Raw genomic sequence first — 22,245 nt, forward strand, 5'->3', positions numbered from 1 at the left:
AAAAAATTAAAACAAAAACACACAAAAACAAATAATACTAGGCATCGTCCTTAAATAAATTTCCTTTCCTTTCCTTTCCTTAGCTTTCCTTTTTTTTACTGCCACAGACTTTAAACCATTACAAAACAAATTTATCAAGAGAACCACCCAACTACCTAGGTGACGTTGATGGCTCCTCAAACGTCATATGATTTTGGTAGTGTGCAAGAAGAAGCTCCTCGCTGTTCAACTCCTCCTGGCAAACCCAGCAGCTGTGTTTTACGCTCTTGTTTGAACTAGGATCTGGCCAAGTGCAGGGGCGATGAATCTCTACTTCATCTTCATCTTGAGGAAAGACGTTCCTGTTGGCTTACGTTTATAACGCTTCTGTGTAGTATGCACTCTTTCATGACTCCTTAATGTTCTTGCTAGGCTAAAACACTTTCCACATTGTTTGCATTGATAGGGTTTCTCTCCAGTATGGACTCTTTCGTGTCTCTTTAATTTTCCTGCTTCGCTAAAACACTTTCCACATTGTTCGCATTTATAAGGCTTCTCTCCAGTATGTACTCTTCCGTGTCTCTTTAATGTTCCTGCTACGCTAAAACACTTTCCACATTGTTTGCATTGATAAGGTTTCTCTCCAGTATGGACTCTTTCATGTCTCTTTAATGTTCCTGCTTCGCTAAAACGCTTTCCACATTGTTTGCATTGATAGGGTTTCTCTCCAGTATGTACTCTTTGATGACTCTTTAATCTTTCTGCTACGCTAAAACACTTTCCACATTGTTTGCACTGATAGGGTTTCTCTCCAGTATGGACTCTTTCGTGTCTCTTTAATTTTCCTGCTTCGGTAAAACACTTTCCACATTGTTTGCAATCAAAAGGCTTCTCTCCAGTATGTACTCTTTCATGACTCTTTAATGTTCCTGCTACGCTAAAACACTTTCCACATTGTTTGCATTGATAAGGTTTCTCTCCAGTATGGACTCTTTCATGTCTCTTTAATGTTCCTGCTACGCTAAAACGCTTTCCACATTGTTTGCATTGATAGGGTTTCTCTCCAGTATGTACTCTTTGATGACTCTTTAATCTTTCTGCTACGCTAAAACACTTTCCACATTGTTTGCACTGATAGGGTTTCTCTCCAGTATGGACTCTTTCGTGTCTCTTTAATTTTCCTGCTTCGGTAAAACACTTTCCACATTGTTTGCAATCAAAAGGCTTCTCTCCAGTATGTACTCTTTCATGACTCTTTAATGTTCCTGCTACGCTAAAACACTTTCCACATTGTTTGCATTGATAAGGTTTCTCTCCAGTATGGACTCTTTCATGTCTCTTTAATGTTCCTGCTACGCTAAAACGCTTTCCACATTGTTTGCATTGATAGGGTTTCTCTCCAGTATGGACTTTTTCGTGTCTCTTTAATGTTCCTGCTTCGCTAAAATGCTTTCCACATTGTTTGCATTGATACGGTTTCTCTCCAGTATGGACTTTTTCGTGTCTCTTTAATTTTCCTGCTACGCTAAAACACTTTCCACATTGTTTGCATTGATAAGCTTTCTCTCCAGTATGGACTCTTTCATGTCTCTTTAATGTTCCTGCTTCGCTAAAACGCTTTCCACATTGTTTGCATTGATAGGGTTTCTCTCCAGTATGGACTTTTTCGTGTCTCTTTAATTTTCCTGCTTCGGTAAAACACTTCCCACATTGTTTGCATTCATAAGGCTTCTCTCCAGTATGTGCCATTTCGTGTCTTCTCAAATCTCCTGCTTGGCTAAAATACTTGCCGCACTGTTTGCAATCAAAAGGTTTCTCTCCAGTATGGACTCTTTCATGTGCCTCCAACGTTCCTGGTTGGCCAAAACACTGTACACCAGGATGGACTTCTACGTCTCCCATTAGACTTCGTTGTTCGTTCAGGCAGTTTCTTCTCTGCATAAGCCAAGAACCCCTGTTGACAGTACGGTAGTTCCATTGCTTATCTGATCTTGACATCATTAAGAGATTGCAATTTGTTTTAGCACTAAAGTACAAAAGATAAATAAGTCATGTGTACCTCAAAGAGACAGCTTAGTCAAGGTCAAGTCATTGGTCATCTTGTAACTCGCAAAGAAACGAAGTTAATAAACAGACAGCCAACAAGGTAAATACAATAGCGTAGGAACTTATAAAGCGCGTGACGAGACGAAAATAAAAGTACTAACCTAATCAGAAATAACAGAAGAAGATACAACTTCTTGGATAATTAGAGACAACAGGTACAGAAGATGTAAATTAATAGTATCAGCGAGAGCCAAAAATAGTTTTACGTAATCTGGTCACTCCTAATAGTGTACTGTTTATATAGCTGATACCCTACGACCACTCAATTTACTATAATAACGGAGATTCGCGCGCGGAGCACCATAGTAGAAAAAATATGGTAACCCATCGATGCAAAAAATTTTCGTTTTATAGCCATAACGTCATCGATCGTCCGTACGTACTACGTCCACCCCTCCATGTATGCCAATGTGACCAGTATCATGCTACAGTCCCGGACAAAATTGTTGAAACACTTTACAATACCTTGCCCTCCTACAATGTTGTTTTGACAATTGGGCTCAGAAACTGGCGTTAAAACAACATTGTGAGGGGAGAGTGAGCTGCGAAAGCTTCAGATCTGTATAGTCGTGGACTGTTCCAACGAATTTTGTCACAGACTGTATTTGTGAGGAATTTAAACTATTTATAGGACGTGCTGACAGGGTCATAAGTGACACAACTTTGCAGTCGCCTTCATAACCGGTACGATAGCGCTGCGTAACTTTTTTATTCGTAACTGAGTTTGATGTACAGTGTTCGAATTTCTTTTGTTATATATGAACAATGATAAAATAAGCGAAATTGTTTAGATTTAGCTAAGAAGAGAGTCATGATCTGAAATATGGTTTTTCTTGCTGCCAGTGATAGCGTGACAAGGGCACGAGCGTATTTGTTTTATCTCGCATTCAAAGGTTTTCTCTTCGTAAAGTAGCTAAAATGCGCTACATTTCTCCTAAAAGCGCTTGGAGATTAATCAATGACGATTTTCCTGGAACGGAAAGCACATACAAAGGTTTAACAGTTAAGAGAAAACCTATCCAACCATTGTTTAATTCAGGACGCCGTGGAAGTTATGTTATAGAAGGCAAGGGAGGCGAAGAAGGCGGGGTTTCTACAATTGCTGTATCTGTAAGAAAAGTTTGTCGCTTTCTAACTTCTAAAGGATATTACTACCTACAATCAACAAAAAAGGACTTTCGACTTCTTGGATGTGCTAAAAAGATTGAGGTTTGCTCTAAAAATGAGATGACAACGTACTGAATATATATGGACGAAGGATATTGCCTTTTACCTTAATGTAGTTTCCTTCAGGAGGTCGTATAAAATACTAACTGATGCGGTATTTTACATAAAATGACGATGCATCGCCAACTGTCAAATATTGTTACGGCTTAAAATTAGTTTGCACATATATGTGTTACCCGGCCCAATGTTACGCGAGTAGAACTTCGTAAGACCCGGAAAATTTAAAAGAATACTTTTTATGTTAGTACAGTTTTATTTTATAACTCTTCGACAATTTCTGTCGGTAGGAGACATGGAAATGCAGGAAACACAAGTTATAGTTATCAAAACACAAATTTCGCACAAGGATAGAAACTTATGACACGTGGTGTACAAACTTGTTTACTTTAGTTCATTGCGTGAGCAACTTTGTACCAAAATGGTGACACGCAGTTTAAAAACGTAACAGTATTAGACGCTTTCTACGGACTGTTTTTTCATAACAGCTCCATTGTAGGCTAATTTGATATCGCTTAACATTTTTTCGAGTCGAATTTCGCTACACAAAACCAACAAGAGAAGAAAACAACGACATTGTGTTAGTGTGCACGAGTCACCACTGTATTAATTAAATTTAGCAGGATACTTTTTCTCAGTGCATTGACAGCGTCACCATGCACATTTGCCTCAAAAATAGCTATTTTCTCTCCTATAGTGTCCAAAACAATCGATTCAACTTCTGTGTTTACCGCCCTTTCTGACTGTTTTATCATCGTGGTTCAATTGTGGATATTTCTCACCAAAAAAGCTTTCTTAAAAATGGTGACTCGTTGGTGACTCGTTGAATTACAGATGCACGCTAATTACCTTTGTGAGAAGATCAAGGCCGAATAAAACGGGAGCATGGGGAAATACACTGTTGTTCCTTTTCGGGAATTTGTGCCGCATGAAATGAATGAAAAGACTTTCGACCAGCGATCGCGCATCTAACAAAGGTGAACTCTTCCTTGCTGGTGCAAAATATTGGAGAATCGGGTGAAAAGTCAACATCCCGTGCGGAATGTGTTTTGAGTCTAGGTAAATGCACTTTGTGACCTGCCAAAAGAAGTGACAAATCGTGCCGTGCGTTAATTTAGGGACACCAACGAACGTCATTTGAGAAAATCACTTCATCGCTGTCTGTACTTACAGTATCAACCAAAGCGATCGTGCTCGTACCAGGATTACAAAACGGTTCGAAAACAGAGTTTAGAGGAATTATAAAGTGTTTCGCCGCAACCAGCAACCCCCGTTAACAAGATATTACGATATTTTCCTTCACGGAACAAAACTCGAACGGCCTCTGTAAATTCATCCTGGTTAAGGTCATTCCTAAGCAGAACATGCTCAGCCACAGTCAACCCTCTATGAAATGGCGTTTTTTTTTTTTTAACGAGAAACAACCAACCAAATTCAAAGAAACCTGAACATGATGTATGTTTCATTTATTGTCGAATTTATCACAAATGTGGCGCAACATCACACTCTAGGCCGCTAGAAATCAAGGGTTTCCTTCTCCTAAAATGTAGCACATTTCCCGCCAATTCTTTTCATAACTGAAATTCCTCAAAAATACAGTCCCGGACAAAATTGTTGAAACACTTTACAATACCTTGCCCTCCTACAATGTTGTTTTGACAATTGGGCTCAGAAACTGGCGTTAAAACAACATTGTGAGGGGAGAGTGAGCTGCGAAAGCTTCAGATCTGTATAGTCGTGGACTGTTCCAACGAATTTTGTCACAGACTGTATTTGTGAGGAATTTAAACTATTTATAGGACGTGCTGACAGGGTCATAAGTGACACAACTTTGCAGTCGCCTTCATAACCGGTACGATAGCGCTGCGTAACTTTTTTATTCGTAACTGAGTTTGATGTACAGTGTTCGAATTTCTTTTGTTATATATGAACAATGATAAAATAAGCGAAATTGTTTAGATTTAGCTAAGAAGAGAGTCATGATCTGAAATATGGTTTTTCTTGCTGCCAGTGATAGCGTGACAAGGGCACGAGCGTATTTGTTTTATCTCGCATTCAAAGGTTTTCTCTTCGTAAAGTAGCTAAAATGCGCTACATTTCTCCTAAAAGCGCTTGGAGATTAATCAATGACGATTTTCCTGGAACGGAAAGCACATACAAAGGTTTAACAGTTAAGAGAAAACCTATCCAGCCATTGTTTAATTCAGGACGCCGTGGAAGTTATGTTATAGAAGGCAAGGGAGGCGAAGAAGGCGGGGTTTCTACAATTGCTGTATCTGTAACAAAAGTTTGTCGCTTTCTAACTTCTAAAGGATATTACTACCTACAATCAACAAAAAAGGACTTTCGACTTCTTGGATGTGCTAAAAAGATTGAGGTTTGCTCTAAAAATGAGATGACAACGTACTGAATATATATGGACGAAGGATATTGCCTTTTACCTTAATGTAGTTTCCTTCAGGAGGTCGTATAAAATACTAACTGATGCGGTATTTTACATAAAATGACGATGCATCGCCAACTGTCAAATATTGTTACGGCTTAAAATTAGTTTGCACATATATGTGTTACCCGGCCCAATGTTACGCGAGTAGAACTTCGTAAGACCCGGAAAATTTAAAAGAATACTTTTTATGTTAGTACAGTTTTTATTTTATAACTCTTCGACAATTTCTGTCGGTAGGAGACATGGAAATGCAGGAAACACAAGTTATAGTTATCAAAAACACAAATTTCGCACAAGGATAGAAACTTATGACACGTGGTGTACAAACTTGTTTACTTTAGTTCATTGCGTGAGCAACTTTGTACCAAAATGGTGACACGCAGTTTAAAAACGTAACAGTATTAGACGCTTTCTACTGACTGTTTTTTCATAACAGCTCCATTGTAGGCTAATTTGATATCGCTTAACATTTTTTCGAGTCGAATTTCGCTACACAAAACCAACAAGAGAAGAAAACAACGACATTGTGTTAGTGTGCACGAGTCACCACTGTATTAATTAAATTTAGCAGGATACTTTTTCTCAGTGCATTGACAGCGTCACCATGCACATTTGCCTCAAAAATAGCTATTTTCTCTCCTATAGTGTCCAAAACAATCGATTCAACTTCTGTGTTTACCGCCCTTTCTGACTGTTTTATCATCGTGGTTCAATTGTGGATATTTCTCACCAAAAAAGCTTTCTTAAAAATGGTGACTCGTTGGTGACTCGTTGAATTACAGATGCACGCTAATTACCTTTGTGAGAAGATCAAGGCCGAATAAAACGGGAGCATGGGGAAATACACTGTTGTTCCTTTTCGGGAATTTGTGCCGCATGAAATGAATGAAAAGACTTTCGACCAGCGATCGCGCATCTAACAAAGGTGAACTCTTCCTTGCTGGTGCAAAATATTGGAGAATCGGGTGAAAAGTCAACATCCCGTGCGGAATGTGTTTTGAGTCTAGGTAAATGCACTTTGTGACCTGCCAAAAGAAGTGACAAATCGTGCCGTGCGTTAATTTAGGGACACCAACGAACGTCATTTGAGAAAATCACTTCATCGCTGTCTGTACTTACAGTATCAACCAAAGCGATCGTGCTCGTACCAGGATTACAAAACGGTTCGAAAACAGAGTTTAGAGGAATTATAAAGTGTTTCGCCGCAACCAGCAACCCCCGTTAACAAGATATTACGATATTTTCCTTCACGGAACAAAACTCGAACGGCCTCTGTAAATTCATCCTGGTTAAGGTCATTCCTAAGCAGAACATGCTCAGCCACAGTCAACCCTCTATGAAATGGCGTTTTTTTTTTTTAACGAGAAACAACCAACCAAATTCAAAGAAACCTGAACATGATGTATGTTTCATTTATTGTCGAATTTATCACAAATGTGGCGCAACATCACACTCTAGGCCGCTAGAAATCAAGGGTTTCCTTCTCCTAAAATGTAGCACATTTCCCGCCAATTCTTTTCATAACTGAAATTCCTCAAAAATACAGTCCCGGACAAAATTGTTGAAACACTTTACAATACCTTGCCCTCCTACAATGTTGTTTTGACAATTGGGCTCAGAAACTGGCGTTAAAACAACATTGTGAGGGGAGAGTGAGCTGCGAAAGCTTCAGATCTGTATAGTCGTGGACTGTTCCAACGAATTTTGTCACAGACTGTATTTGTGAGGAATTTAAACTATTTATAGGACGTGCTGACAGGGTCATAAGTGACACAACTTTGCAGTCGCCTTCATAACCGGTACGATAGCGCTGCGTAACTTTTTTATTCGTAACTGAGTTTGATGTACAGTGTTCGAATTTCTTTTGTTATATATGAACAATGATAAAATAAGCGAAATTGTTTAGATTTAGCTAAGAAGAGAGTCATGATCTGAAATATGGTTTTTCTTGCTGCCAGTGATAGCGTGACAAGGGCACGAGCGTATTTGTTTTATCTCGCATTCAAAGGTTTTCTCTTCGTAAAGTAGCTAAAATGCGCTACATTTCTCCTAAAAGCGCTTGGAGATTAATCAATGACGATTTTCCTGGAACGGAAAGCACATACAAAGGTTTAACAGTTAAGAGAAAACCTATCCAGCCATTGTTTAATTCAGGACGCCGTGGAAGTTATGTTATAGAAGGCAAGGGAGGCGAAGAAGGCGGGGTTTCTACAATTGCTGTATCTGTAACAAAAGTTTGTCGCTTTCTAACTTCTAAAGGATATTACTACCTACAATCAACAAAAAAGGACTTTCGACTTCTTGGATGTGCTAAAAAGATTGAGGTTTGCTCTAAAAATGAGATGACAACGTACTGAATATATATGGACGAAGGATATTGCCTTTTACCTTAATGTAGTTTCCTTCAGGAGGTCGTATAAAATACTAACTGATGCGGTATTTTACATAAAATGACGATGCATCGCCAACTGTCAAATATTGTTACGGCTTAAAATTAGTTTGCACATATATGTGTTACCCGGCCCAATGTTACGCGAGTAGAACTTCGTAAGACCCGGAAAATTTAAAAGAATACTTTTTATGTTAGTACAGTTTTTATTTTATAACTCTTCGACAATTTCTGTCGGTAGGAGACATGGAAATGCAGGAAACACAAGTTATAGTTATCAAAAACACAAATTTCGCACAAGGATAGAAACTTATGACACGTGGTGTACAAACTTGTTTACTTTAGTTCATTGCGTGAGCAACTTTGTACCAAAATGGTGACACGCAGTTTAAAAACGTAACAGTATTAGACGCTTTCTACTGACTGTTTTTTCATAACAGCTCCATTGTAGGCTAATTTGATATCGCTTAACATTTTTTCGAGTCGAATTTCGCTACACAAAACCAACAAGAGAAGAAAACAACGACATTGTGTTAGTGTGCACGAGTCACCACTGTATTAATTAAATTTAGCAGGATACTTTTTCTCAGTGCATTGACAGCGTCACCATGCACATTTGCCTCAAAAATAGCTATTTTCTCTCCTATAGTGTCCAAAACAATCGATTCAACTTCTGTGTTTACCGCCCTTTCTGACTGTTTTATCATCGTGGTTCAATTGTGGATATTTCTCACCAAAAAAGCTTTCTTAAAAATGGTGACTCGTTGGTGACTCGTTGAATTACAGATGCACGCTAATTACCTTTGTGAGAAGATCAAGGCCGAATAAAACGGGAGCATGGGGAAATACACTGTTGTTCCTTTTCGGGAATTTGTGCCGCATGAAATGAATGAAAAGACTTTCGACCAGCGATCGCGCATCTAACAAAGGTGAACTCTTCCTTGCTGGTGCAAAATATTGGAGAATCGGGTGAAAAGTCAACATCCCGTGCGGAATGTGTTTTGAGTCTAGGTAAATGCACTTTGTGACCTGCCAAAAGAAGTGACAAATCGTGCCGTGCGTTAATTTAGGGACACCAACGAACGTCATTTGAGAAAATCACTTCATCGCTGTCTGTACTTACAGTATCAACCAAAGCGATCGTGCTCGTACCAGGATTACAAAACGGTTCGAAAACAGAGTTTAGAGGAATTATAAAGTGTTTCGCCGCAACCAGCAACCCCCGTTAACAAGATATTACGATATTTTCCTTCACGGAACAAAACTCGAACGGCCTCTGTAAATTCATCCTGGTTAAGGTCATTCCTAAGCAGAACATGCTCAGCCACAGTCAACCCTCTATGAAATGGCGTTTTTTTTTTTTAACGAGAAACAACCAACCAAATTCAAAGAAACCTGAACATGATGTATGTTTCATTTATTGTCGAATTTATCACAAATGTGGCGCAACATCACACTCTAGGCCGCTAGAAATCAAGGGTTTCCTTCTCCTAAAATGTAGCACATTTCCCGCCAATTCTTTTCATAACTGAAATTCCTCAAAAATACAGTCCCGGACAAAATTGTTGAAACACTTTACAATACCTTGCCCTCCTACAATGTTGTTTTGACAATTGGGCTCAGAAACTGGCGTTAAAACAACATTGTGAGGGGAGAGTGAGCTGCGAAAGCTTCAGATCTGTATAGTCGTGGACTGTTCCAACGAATTTTGTCACAGACTGTATTTGTGAGGAATTTAAACTATTTATAGGACGTGCTGACAGGGTCATAAGTGACACAACTTTGCAGTCGCCTTCATAACCGGTACGATAGCGCTGCGTAACTTTTTTATTCGTAACTGAGTTTGATGTACAGTGTTCGAATTTCTTTTGTTATATATGAACAATGATAAAATAAGCGAAATTGTTTAGATTTAGCTAAGAAGAGAGTCATGATCTGAAATATGGTTTTTCTTGCTGCCAGTGATAGCGTGACAAGGGCACGAGCGTATTTGTTTTATCTCGCATTCAAAGGTTTTCTCTTCGTAAAGTAGCTAAAATGCGCTACATTTCTCCTAAAAGCGCTTGGAGATTAATCAATGACGATTTTCCTGGAACGGAAAGCACATACAAAGGTTTAACAGTTAAGAGAAAACCTATCCAGCCATTGTTTAATTCAGGACGCCGTGGAAGTTATGTTATAGAAGGCAAGGGAGGCGAAGAAGGCGGGGTTTCTACAATTGCTGTATCTGTAAGAAAAGTTTGTCGCTTTCTAACTTCTAAAGGATATTACTACCTACAATCAACAAAAAAGGACTTTCGACTTCTTGGATGTGCTAAAAAGATTGAGGTTTGCTCTAAAAATGAGATGACAACGTACTGAATATATATGGACGAAGGATATTGCCTTTTACCTTAATGTAGTTTCCTTCAGGAGGTCGTATAAAATACTAACTGATGCGGTATTTTACATAAAATGACGATGCATCGCCAACTGTCAAATATTGTTACGGCTTAAAATTAGTTTGCACATATATGTGTTACCCGGCCCAATGTTACGCGAGTAGAACTTCGTAAGACCCGGAAATTTAAAAGAATACTTTTTATGTTAGTACAGTTTTTATTTTATAACTCTTCGACAATTTCTGTCGGTAGGAGACATGGAAATGCAGGAAACACAAGTTATAGTTATCAAAAACACAAATTTCGCACAAGGATAGAAACTTATGACACGTGGTGTACAAACTTGTTTACTTTAGTTCATTGCGTGAGCAACTTTGTACCAAAATGGTGACACGCAGTTTAAAAACGTAACAGTATTAGACGCTTTCTACGGACTGTTTTTTCATAACAGCTCCATTGTAGGCTAATTTGATATCGCTTAACATTTTTTCGAGTCGAATTTCGCTACACAAAACCAACAAGAGAAGAAAACAACGACATTGTGTTAGTGTGCACGAGTCACCACTGTATTAATTAAATTTAGCAGGATACTTTTTCTCAGTGCATTGACAGCGTCACCATGCACATTTGCCTCAAAAATAGCTATTTTCTCTCCTATAGTGTCCAAAACAATCGATTCAACTTCTGTGTTTACCGCCCTTTCTGACTGTTTTATCATCGTGGTTCAATTGTGGATATTTCTCACCAAAAAGCTTTCTTAAAAATGGTGACTCGTTGGTGACTCGTTGAATTACAGATGCACGCTAATTACCTTTGTGAGAAGATCAAGGCCGAATAAAACGGGAGCATGGGGAAATACACTGTTGTTCCTTTTCGGGAATTTGTGCCGCATGAAATGAATGAAAAGACTTTCGACCAGCGATCGCGCATCTAACAAAGGTGAACTCTTCCTTGCTGGTGCAAAATATTGGAGAATCGGGTGAAAAGTCAACATCCCGTGCGGAATGTGTTTTGAGTCTAGGTAAATGCACTTTGTGACCTGCCAAAAGAAGTGACAAATCGTGCCGTGCGTTAATTTAGGGACACCAACGAACGTCATTTGAGAAAATCACTTCATCGCTGTCTGTACTTACAGTATCAACCAAAGCGATCGTGCTCGTACCAGGATTACAAAACGGTTCGAAAACAGAGTTTAGAGGAATTATAAAGTGTTTCGCCGCAACCAGCAACCCCCGTTAACAAGATATTACGATATTTTCCTTCACGGAACAAAACTCGAACGGCCTCTGTAAATTCATCCTGGTTAAGGTCATTCCTAAGCAGAACATGCTCAGCCACAGTCAACCCTCTATGAAATGGCGTTTTTTTTTTTTAACGAGAAACAACCAACCAAATTCAAAGAAACCTGAACATGATGTATGTTTCATTTATTGTCGAATTTATCACAAATGTGGCGCAACATCACACTCTAGGCCGCTAGAAATCAAGGGTTTCCTTCTCCTAAAATGTAGCACATTTCCCGCCAATTCTTTTCATAACTGAAATTCCTCAAAAATACAGTCCCGGACAAAATTGTTGAAACACTTTACAATACCTTGCCCTCCTACAATGTTGTTTTGACAATTGGGCTCAGAAACTGGCGTTAAAAAACATTGTGAGGGGAGAGTGAGCTGCGAAAGCTTCAGATCTGTATAGTCGTGGACTGTTCCAACGAATTTTGTCACAGACTGTATTTGTGAGGAATTTAAACTATTTATAGGACGTGCTGACAGGGTCATAAGTGACACAACTTTGCAGTCGCCTTCATAACCGGTACGATAGCGCTGCGTAACTTTTTTATTCGTAACTGAGTTTGATGTACAGTGTTCGAATTTCTTTTGTTATATATGAACAATGATAAAATAAGCGAAATTGTTTAGATTTAGCTAAGAAGAGAGTCATGATCTGAAATATGGTTTTTCTTGCTGCCAGTGATAGCGTGACAAGGGCACGAGCGTATTTGTTTTATCTCGCATTCAAAGGTTTTCTCTTCGTAAAGTAGCTAAAATGCGCTACATTTCTCCTAAAAGCGCTTGGAGATTAATCAATGACGATTTTCCTGGAACGGAAAGCACATACAAAGGTTTAACAGTTAAGAGAAAACCTATCCAGCCATTGTTTAATTCAGGACGCCGTGGAAGTTATGTTATAGAAGGCAAGGGAGGCGAAGAAGGCGGGGTTTCTACAATTGCTGTATCTGTAAGAAAAGTTTGTCGCTTTCTAACTTCTAAAGGATATTACTACCTACAATCAACAAAAAAGGACTTTCGACTTCTTGGATGTGCTAAAAAGATTGAGGTTTGCTCTAAAAATGAGATGACAACGTACTGAATATATATGGACGAAGGATATTGCCTTTTACCTTAATGTAGTTTCCTTCAGGAGGTCGTATAAAATACTAACTGATGCGGTATTTTACATAAAATGACGATGCATCGCCAACTGTCAAATATTGTTACGGCTTAAAATTAGTTTGCACATATATGTGTTACCCGGCCCAATGTTACGCGAGTAGAACTTCGTAAGACCCGGAAAATTTAAAAGAATACTTTTTATGTTAGTACAGTTTTTATTTTATAACTCTTCGACAATTTCTGTCGGTAGGAGACATGGAAATGCAGGAAACACAAGTTATAGTTATCAAAAACACAAATTTCGCACAAGGATAGAAACTTATGACACGTGGTGTACAAACTTGTTTACTTTAGTTCATTGCGTGAGCAACTTTGTACCAAAATGGTGACACGCAGTTTAAAAACGTAACAGTATTAGACGCTTTCTACTGACTGTTTTTTTCATAACAGCTCCATTGTAGGCTAATTTGATATCGCTTAACATTTTTTCGAGTCGAATTTCGCTACACAAAACCAACAAGAGAAGAAAACAACGACATTGTGTTAGTGTGCACGAGTCACCACTGTATTAATTAAATTTAGCAGGATACTTTTTCTCAGTGCATTGACAGCGTCACCATGCACATTTGCCTCAAAAATAGCTATTTTCTCTCCTATAGTGTCCAAAACAATCGATTCAACTTCTGTGTTTACCGCCCTTTCTGACTGTTTTATCATCGTGGTTCAATTGTGGATATTTCTCACCAAAAAAGCTTTCTTAAAAATGGTGACTCGTTGGTGACTCGTTGAATTACAGATGCACGCTAATTACCTTTGTGAGAAGATCAAGGCCGAATAAAACGGGAGCATGGGGAAATACACTGTTGTTCCTTTTCGGGAATTTGTGCCGCATGAAATGAATGAAAAGACTTTCGACCAGCGATCGCGCATCTAACAAAGGTGAACTCTTCCTTGCTGGTGCAAAATATTGGAGAATCGGGTGAAAAGTCAACATCCCGTGCGGAATGTGTTTTGAGTCTAGGTAAATGCACTTTGTGACCTGCCAAAAGAAGTGACAAATCGTGCCGTGCGTTAATTTAGGGACACCAACGAACGTCATTTGAGAAAATCACTTCATCGCTGTCTGTACTTACAGTATCAACCAAAGCGATCGTGCTCGTACCAGGATTACAAAACGGTTCGAAAACAGAGTTTAGAGGAATTATAAAGTGTTTCGCCGCAACCAGCAACCCCCGTTAACAAGATATTACGATATTTTCCTTCACGGAACAAAACTCGAACGGCCTCTGTAAATTCATCCTGGTTAAGGTCATTCCTAAGCAGAACATGCTCAGCCACAGTCAACCCTCTATGAAATGGCGTTTTTTTTTTTTAACGAGAAACAACCAACCAAATTCAAAGAAACCTGAACATGATGTATGTTTCATTTATTGTCGAATTTATCACAAATGTGGCGCAACATCACACTCTAGGCCGCTAGAAATCAAGGGTTTCCTTCTCCTAAAATGTAGCACATTTCCCGCCAATTCTTTTCATAACTGAAATTCCTCAAAAATACAGTCCCGGACAAAATTGTTGAAACACTTTACAATACCTTGCCCTCCTACAATGTTGTTTTGACAATTGGGCTCAGAAACTGGCGTTAAAACAACATTGTGAGGGGAGAGTGAGCTGCGAAAGCTTCAGATCTGTATAGTCGTGGACTGTTCCAACGAATTTTGTCACAGACTGTATTTGTGAGGAATTTAAACTATTTATAGGACGTGCTGACAGGGTCATAAGTGACACAACTTTGCAGTCGCCTTCATAACCGGTACGATAGCGCTGCGTAACTTTTTTATTCGTAACTGAGTTTGATGTACAGTGTTCGAATTTCTTTTGTTATATATGAACAATGATAAAATAAGCGAAATTGTTTAGATTTAGCTAAGAAGAGAGTCATGATCTGAAATATGGTTTTTCTTGCTGCCAGTGATAGCGTGACAAGGGCACGAGCGTATTTGTTTTATCTCGCATTCAAAGGTTTTCTCTTCGTAAAGTAGCTAAAATGCGCTACATTTCTCCTAAAAGCGCTTGGAGATTAATCAATGACGATTTTCCTGGAACGGAAAGCACATACAAAGGTTTAACAGTTAAGAGAAAACCTATCCAGCCATTGTTTAATTCAGGACGCCGTGGAAGTTATGTTATAGAAGGCAAGGGAGGCGAAGAAGGCGGGGTTTCTACAATTGCTGTATCTGTAAGAAAAGTTTGTCGCTTTCTAACTTCTAAAGGATATTACTACCTACAATCAACAAAAAAGGACTTTCGACTTCTTGGATGTGCTAAAAAGATTGAGGTTTGCTCTAAAAATGAGATGACAACGTACTGAATATATATGGACGAAGGATATTGCCTTTTACCTTAATGTAGTTTCCTTCAGGAGGTCGTATAAAATACTAACTGATGCGGTATTTTACATAAAATGACGATGCATCGCCAACTGTCAAATATTGTTACGGCTTAAAATTAGTTTGCACATATATGTTACCCGGCCCAATGTTACGCGAGTAGAACTTCGTAAGACCCGGAAAATTTAAAAGAATACTTTTTATGTAGTACAGTTTTTATTTTATAACTCTTCGACAATTTCTGTCGGTAGGAGACATGGAAATGCAGGAAAACAAGTTATAGTTATCAAAAACACAAATTTCGCACAAGGATAGAAACTTATGACACGTGGTGTACAAACTTGTTTACTTTAGTTCATTGCGTGAGCAACTTTGTACCAAAATGGTGACACGCAGTTTAAAAACGTAACAGTATTAGACGCTTTCTACTGACTGTTTTTTCATAACAGCTCCATTGTAGGCTAATTTGATATCGCTTAACATTTTTTCGAGTCGAATTTCGCTACACAAAACCAACAAGAGAAGAACAACGACATTGTGTTAGTGTGCACGAGTCACCACTGTATTAATTAAATTTAGCAGGATACTTTTTCTCAGTGCATTGACAGCGTCACCATGCACATTTGCCTCAAAAATAGCTATTTTCTCTCCTATAGTGTCCAAAACAATCGATTCAACTTCTGTGTTTACCGCCCTTTCTGACTGTTTTATCATCGTGGTTCAATTGTGGATATTTCTCACCAAAAAAGCTTTCTTAAAAATGGTGACTCGTTGGTGACTCGTTGAATTACAGATGCACGCTAATTACCTTTGTGAGAAGATCAAGGCCGAATAAAACGGGAGCATGGGGAAATACACTGTTGTTCCTTTTCGGGAATTTGTGCCGCATGAAATGAATGAAAAGACTTTCGACCAGCGATCGCGCATCTAACAAAGGTGAACTCTTCCTTGCTGGTGCAAAATATTGGAGAATCGGGTGAAAAGTCAACATCCCGTGCGGAATGTGTTTTGAGTCTAGGTAAATGCACTTTGTGACCTGCCAAAAGAAGTGACAAATCGTGCCGTGCGTTAATTTAGGGACACCAACGAACGTCATTTGAGAAAATCACTTCCATCGCTGTCTGTACTTACAGTATCAACCAAAGCGATCGTGCTCGTACCAGGATTACAAAACGGTTCGAAAACAGAGTTTAGAGGAATTATAAAGTGTTTCGCCGCAACCAGCAACCCCCGTTAACAAGATATTACGATATTTTCCTTCACGGAACAAAACTCGAACGGCCTCTGTAAATTCATCCTGGTTAAGGTCATTCCTAAGCAGAACATGCTCAGCCACAGTCAACCCTCTATGAAATGGCGTTTTTTTTTTTAACGAGAAACAACCAACCAAATTCAAAGAAACCTGAACATGATGTATGTTTCATTTATTGTCGAATTTATCACAAATGTGGCGCAACATCCCACTCTAGGCCGCTAGAAATCAAGGGTTTCCTTCTACTAAAATGTAGCACATTTCCCGCCAATTCTTTTCATAACTGAAATTCCTCAAAATTACCAGTCCCGGACACAATTGTTGAAACACTTTACACTACCTTGCCCTCCTACAATGTTGTTTTGACAATTGGGCTCAGAAACTGGCGTTAAAACAACATTGTGAGGGGAGAGTGAGGCTGCGAAAGCTTCAGATCTGTATAGTCGTGGACTGTTCCAACGAATTTTGTCACAGACTGTATTTGTGAGGAATTTAAACTATTTATAGGACGTGCTGACAGGGTCATAAGTGACACAACTATTGCAAGTTCATGCCTTCATAACCGGTAGGCGATAGCGCTGGCGTACACTTTTTTTATTCGTAACTGAGTTTGATGTAGTACAGATGTTGGCGAATTTCTTTTGTTATATATGAACAATGATAAAATACAGCGAAATTGTTTAGATTTAGCTAAGGAAGAGAAGTCATGATCTGAAATATGGTTTTTCTTGCTTGCACAGTGATAGGCGTGACAAGGGGCACTAGTCGTATGTTGTTTTATCTCGCATATCAAAGGTTTTTCTCTTTCGTAAAGTAATCTAAATAAATGCGCTTACATTTTATCTCCTAAAAGCGCTTTGGAGATTAATCAATGGACGATTTTCCTCGCTGGATACGGAATAGAAACAACCATACAACGTTTTAACAGTTAAGTAGAAAACCTATCCAGTCCATTTGTTTAATTCAGGACGCCGTGGAAGTTATGTCTAATAGAAGGCAAGGGAGGCGAAGAAGAGCGGGGTTTCTACAATTGCTGTATCTGTAACCAAAGTTTGTCGTCTTTCCTACTAACATTCTTAAAGGATAGTACTGACCTACAATCAACAAAAAAGGACTTTCGACTGTCTTGGCTGTGCTAAAAAGATTAGGAGGTTTGCTCTAAAAATGAGCGAACAACCGTACCTGAATATATATGGGACGAAGGATATTGCCTTTTGACCTTAATGTAGTTTCCTTCAGGGGGTCGCCCCCCCCTTCCCCCCTCCTATAAAATACTAACTGAACGGATGCGGTATTTTACATAAAATGACGATGCATCGCCCAACTGACAAATATTGTTACGCGCTTAAACATTAGTTGCACCATATATGTGTTACCCGCCCAATGTTACGTACTCGGTCGACGCTAGTAGAACTTTCGTAAGACCGCGAAAATTAAAAAGAATACTTTTTATGTTTAGTACAGTTTTTATTTATAAACTCTTCGACAATTTCTGTCGGTAGGAGACATGGAAATGCAGGAAACACAAGTTATAGGTTATCAAAAAGCACCAAATTTCGGCACAAGGATAGAAACTTATGAACACGTGGTGTACAAACTTGTTTACTTTAGTATCATATGCGTGGAGCAAGCCTTGATACCAAAATGGTGGACACGCAGTTTAAAAAAACGATAACAGTATTAGACGCTTTCTACGGAACTGTTTTTTTTCATAAACAGCTCGCATTGTAGGCTTGAAATTTGATATCGCTTATACATTTGTTTTTTTTTTTTTTTCGAGTCGAATTTCGGGGGCTAGCACAAAACCAACAAAGAGAAGAAAAACAACGACTTTGTGTTAGTGTGCACGAGTCACACACTGTATTAATTAAATTTAGGCAGGATACTTTTTCGTCCGAGTGCATTGCACATTGCGTCACCATGCACATTTGCCTCAAAAATAGCTATTTTCCTCTCCGCTATAGTGTCCAAAACAATCGATTCAACTTCTGTGTTTACTCGCCCTTTCTGACTGTTTTAATTCATCGTGGTTCAATTGATGGATAATTTCTCATCCCCAAAAAAGCTTTCTTAAAATGGTGACTCAGTTGGTGACTCGTTTAATTACAGATGTGCAAGCGCTGAATTACCATTTGTGGAGAAGATCAAGGACCAGAATAAAACGGGAGCATGGGGAAATACACTGTTGTTCCTTTTCACGGTGGATTTGTGCCGCACTTGAAATGAATGAAAAAAGGACGTTTCGACCAGCGATCGCGCATCTAACAAAGGTGAACTCTTCCTTGCTGCGTGCAAAATATTGGGAGAATCGGGTGCAAAAGAGGTCACATCCCGGTGCGGAATGTGTTTTGAGTCTAGGTAAATGGCACTTGTGGAACGCTGGAACCAAAAGAAGTGACAAATCGTGCCAGTGCGTTAATTTCAGGGACACCAACGAACGTCATTTGAGAAAATCACTTCATCGCTGTCTGTACTTACAGTATCAACCAAAGCGATCAGTGATCGTACCAGGATTACAAAAACGGTTCCGGAAACTTTTTTTAGTTTTTTTATGATTGATGTCTTAGAAAGGAATTATAGAAGTGTTTCGCCGCAACCAGCAACCCCCGTTAACAAGATATTACGATATTTTCCTTGCACGGAACAAAACTTCGAACGGCCTCTGTAAATTTCCATCCTGGGTTAAAGGTCATTCCTAAGCAGCAACATGCTCAGGGGGCGCACAGTTCAACCCTCTATGAAATGGCGTTTTTTTTTTTTAACGCGAGAAACCCCACCAACCAAACTTCAAAGAAACCTGAACATGATGTTATGTTCTCATTTATTGTTCGACTTTATCACAAATGTGGCGCAAACTTCATCACACTCTAGGCCGCTAGAAATCAAGGGTTTCGTCTTCTCGGCTAAAATGTAGCACATTTCCGCCGAATATGTCTTTCAATACAGCTGAAATTCCTCGACAAAGATACAGTCCCAGGACAAAATTGTTGAAAACCCGTTACAATACTCGTTGCCCTCCTACAATGTTGTTTTGATCAATTGTGCTCAGATACTGGCGTTAAAACAACATTGTCGAGTGGGATAGTGATCTGCGAAAGGCTTCAGTATCTTGTATAGTCGTGGACTGTTCCAACAGATTTTGTCGACAAGAACCTGTATTTGTGAGGAATTTAAACTATTTATTAGGAACGTGCTGACAGGGTCATAAGTGACCACAAACAAACTTGCAGTCGCCTTCATAACCGGTACGAATAGCGCGGCGTAACTTTTTTTTAATTTCGTAAACACACAACATGAGTTTGATGTATCTAGTGTTCGAATTTCTTTTGTTATTAATGAACAATGCTAAAATAAGCGAAATTGTTTAGATTTAGCTAAGAAGAGAGCCATGATCTGAAATATGGTTTTTTCTTGGGCTGCCAGTTTAATAGTCGTGACCAGGGCTAGCGATGCGTATTTGTTTTATCTCGCAATTCAAAAGGTTTTCTCTTCGGAAAGTAGCTAAAATGCGCTACATTTCTCCTAAAAGCGCTTGGGAGATTAATCAATGGACGATTTTCCTGGCACAGCTGAAAGCACATACAAAGGTTTAACAGTTAAGAGAAGAACCTATCCAGGAAACCATTGTTTAATTCAGGGTACGCGCCGTGGAAGTTATGTTATTAGAATGCACGGGAGGCGAAGAAGGCGGGGTTTTCTACAATTGCTGTATCTGCTAACGAAAAGTTTGTCGCTTGCCTAACTTTTCTAAAGGATATTTACTATGCCTACAATCAAACAAAAAGGACTTTCGACTATCTTGGATGTGCTAAAAAGATTGAGGTTTTGCTCTAAAAATGAGATATCGGAACGTACCTGAATATATAATGGACGACAGGATATTGCCTTTTACCTTACATGTAGTTTCCTTCAGGAGGTTCGTAATAAAATTACTAACCTGATTGCGGTATTTTACATAAAATGACGATGGGCATCGCCAACTGTCAAATTGATTGGTTTAGCGGCTTAAATTTTTTGCACATATATGTGTTACCCGGCGCCAATGTTCCGCGAGTAGAACTTCGTAAGACTCCGGAAAATTTAAAAGAAATCTTTTTATGTTAGTACAGTTTTTATTTTCTAATCTCTTCGACAATTTCTGTCGGTAGGAGACTTGGACATGCAGGAAACCCAAGTTATAGTTATCAAAAACACAATTTCGCACAAGGATATGAGAACTTTATGGGACAGCGTGGTGTGTAGCAAACTTGTTTACTTTTAGTTCGATGCGATGAGCAACTTGGGGGAAAAAAAAAAAAAAAAAAAAAAAAAAAGCAAAATGGTGACACCGCCAGTTTAAAAGCGTAAGCAGTATTAGGCACGCTTTTTTTCTACGGACGGTTTTTCGAACCAGCCTCCATTGTAGGCATAATTTGATATCGCTTAACATATTTTGGTTCGCAGTCGAATTTTCGCTACAGCACAAACCAACAAGAGAAGAAAACAACTGACAGTGGTGTTAGTGTGCACTCGTCATCACCACTGTATTAATTAAATTTAGCAGGGATACTTTTTCTCAGTGCATTGACAGCGTCAGGGGGGGGGGGTCACCATGCACATGTTGCCTTCAAAATAGCTATTTTCTTTCTCTCCTATAGTGTCGCAAAACGAATTCGATTCAACTTCTGTTTACGCGCCCTTTCTCTGACTGTTTAGTCATCGTGGTTCAATTGTTGGTAGTTCTCAACCATAAAAGCTTTCACATTAAAAATGGTGACTTTGGTGCCGTCGTTGACTTACAGATGGCCGCTAATTAGCCACTTTTGGTGAGAAGATCAAGGCCGGACTAAACCGGGAGCTTGGGAAATACACTGTTGTTCCCTTGTCGGGAATTTGTGGCCGGGGCAGGAAATGAATGAAAAGACTTTCGACCAGCGATCAGCGCATCTAACAAAGGTGAACTCATTCTCTTGCTGGTGCAAAATATTGGTAATCGGGTGAAAAGTCAACATCCGCGTTGCGGAATGTGTTTTGAGGTCTAGGTAAATGCACTTTGGTGACCTGCCAAAAGAAGTGACAATCGTGCCCCGTGCGTTAATTTAGGGACACCAACGAACGTCATTTGAGAAAATCACTTCATCGCTGTCTGTACTTACAGTATCAACCAAAGCGATCGTGCTCTTACCAGGATTACAAATCGGTTCGAAAACAGAGTTTAGAGGAATTATAAAGTGTTTTCGCAGTCAACCAGCACACCCCCGTTAACAAGATATTACGATATTTTCCGCTTCACGGGAACAAAACTCGAAGCGGCCTCTGTAAATTCATCCTGGTTAAGGTCATCCTAAGGCAGCAACATGCTCACCCCACAAGTCAAACGCCTCTATGAAATGTTGCTTTTTTTTTTTTTTGTTAAAAAAAAAAAAAACGGAAACAACCAACAATTGCAAAGAAACACGATACCTGACATGAATGTATGTTGCATTTATTGTCGATTTATCACAAAATGTGGCGCAATACTCACACTCTAGGCCGCTAGAAATCAGGGTTTCCTTCTCCAAGAATGTAGCACATTTCGCCGCCATGTTTTTTCATAACTGAAGATTCGCGCAAAATACAGGCCCGGACAAAATTGTTGAAACACTTTAACAATTACCTTGCCCTCCTACACTGTATGTTTTGACAATTGGGCTCAGAAACTGGCGT

General features: G+C 39.2%; 1 protein-coding gene across 1 annotated transcript; it reads right to left on the bottom strand.

The window, feature by feature from the left end:
* Nucleotides 1–309: 309 nt before the first annotated feature.
* LOC137974174 (zinc finger protein 420-like) lies at nucleotides 310–1,977 on the bottom strand. Its single transcript, XM_068821064.1, has one exon. It carries the CDS (start codon nucleotides 1,975–1,977, stop codon nucleotides 310–312), a length of 1,668 nt encoding a protein of 555 aa, XP_068677165.1.
* Nucleotides 1,978–22,245: the final 20,268 nt, after the last annotated feature.

This window comes from Montipora foliosa, chromosome 10 (assembly GCF_036669935.1).
Source record: "Montipora foliosa isolate CH-2021 chromosome 10, ASM3666993v2, whole genome shotgun sequence".
In the NCBI taxonomy this organism is placed as follows: domain Eukaryota; kingdom Metazoa; phylum Cnidaria; class Anthozoa; order Scleractinia; family Acroporidae; genus Montipora; species Montipora foliosa.

Bases quoted from the DNA above. Each gene is read 5' to 3' on its own strand.
- LOC137974174 (XM_068821064.1), bottom strand. From the start codon at position 1,977: ATGTCAAGATCAGATAAGCAATGGAACTACCGTACTGTCAACAGGGGT.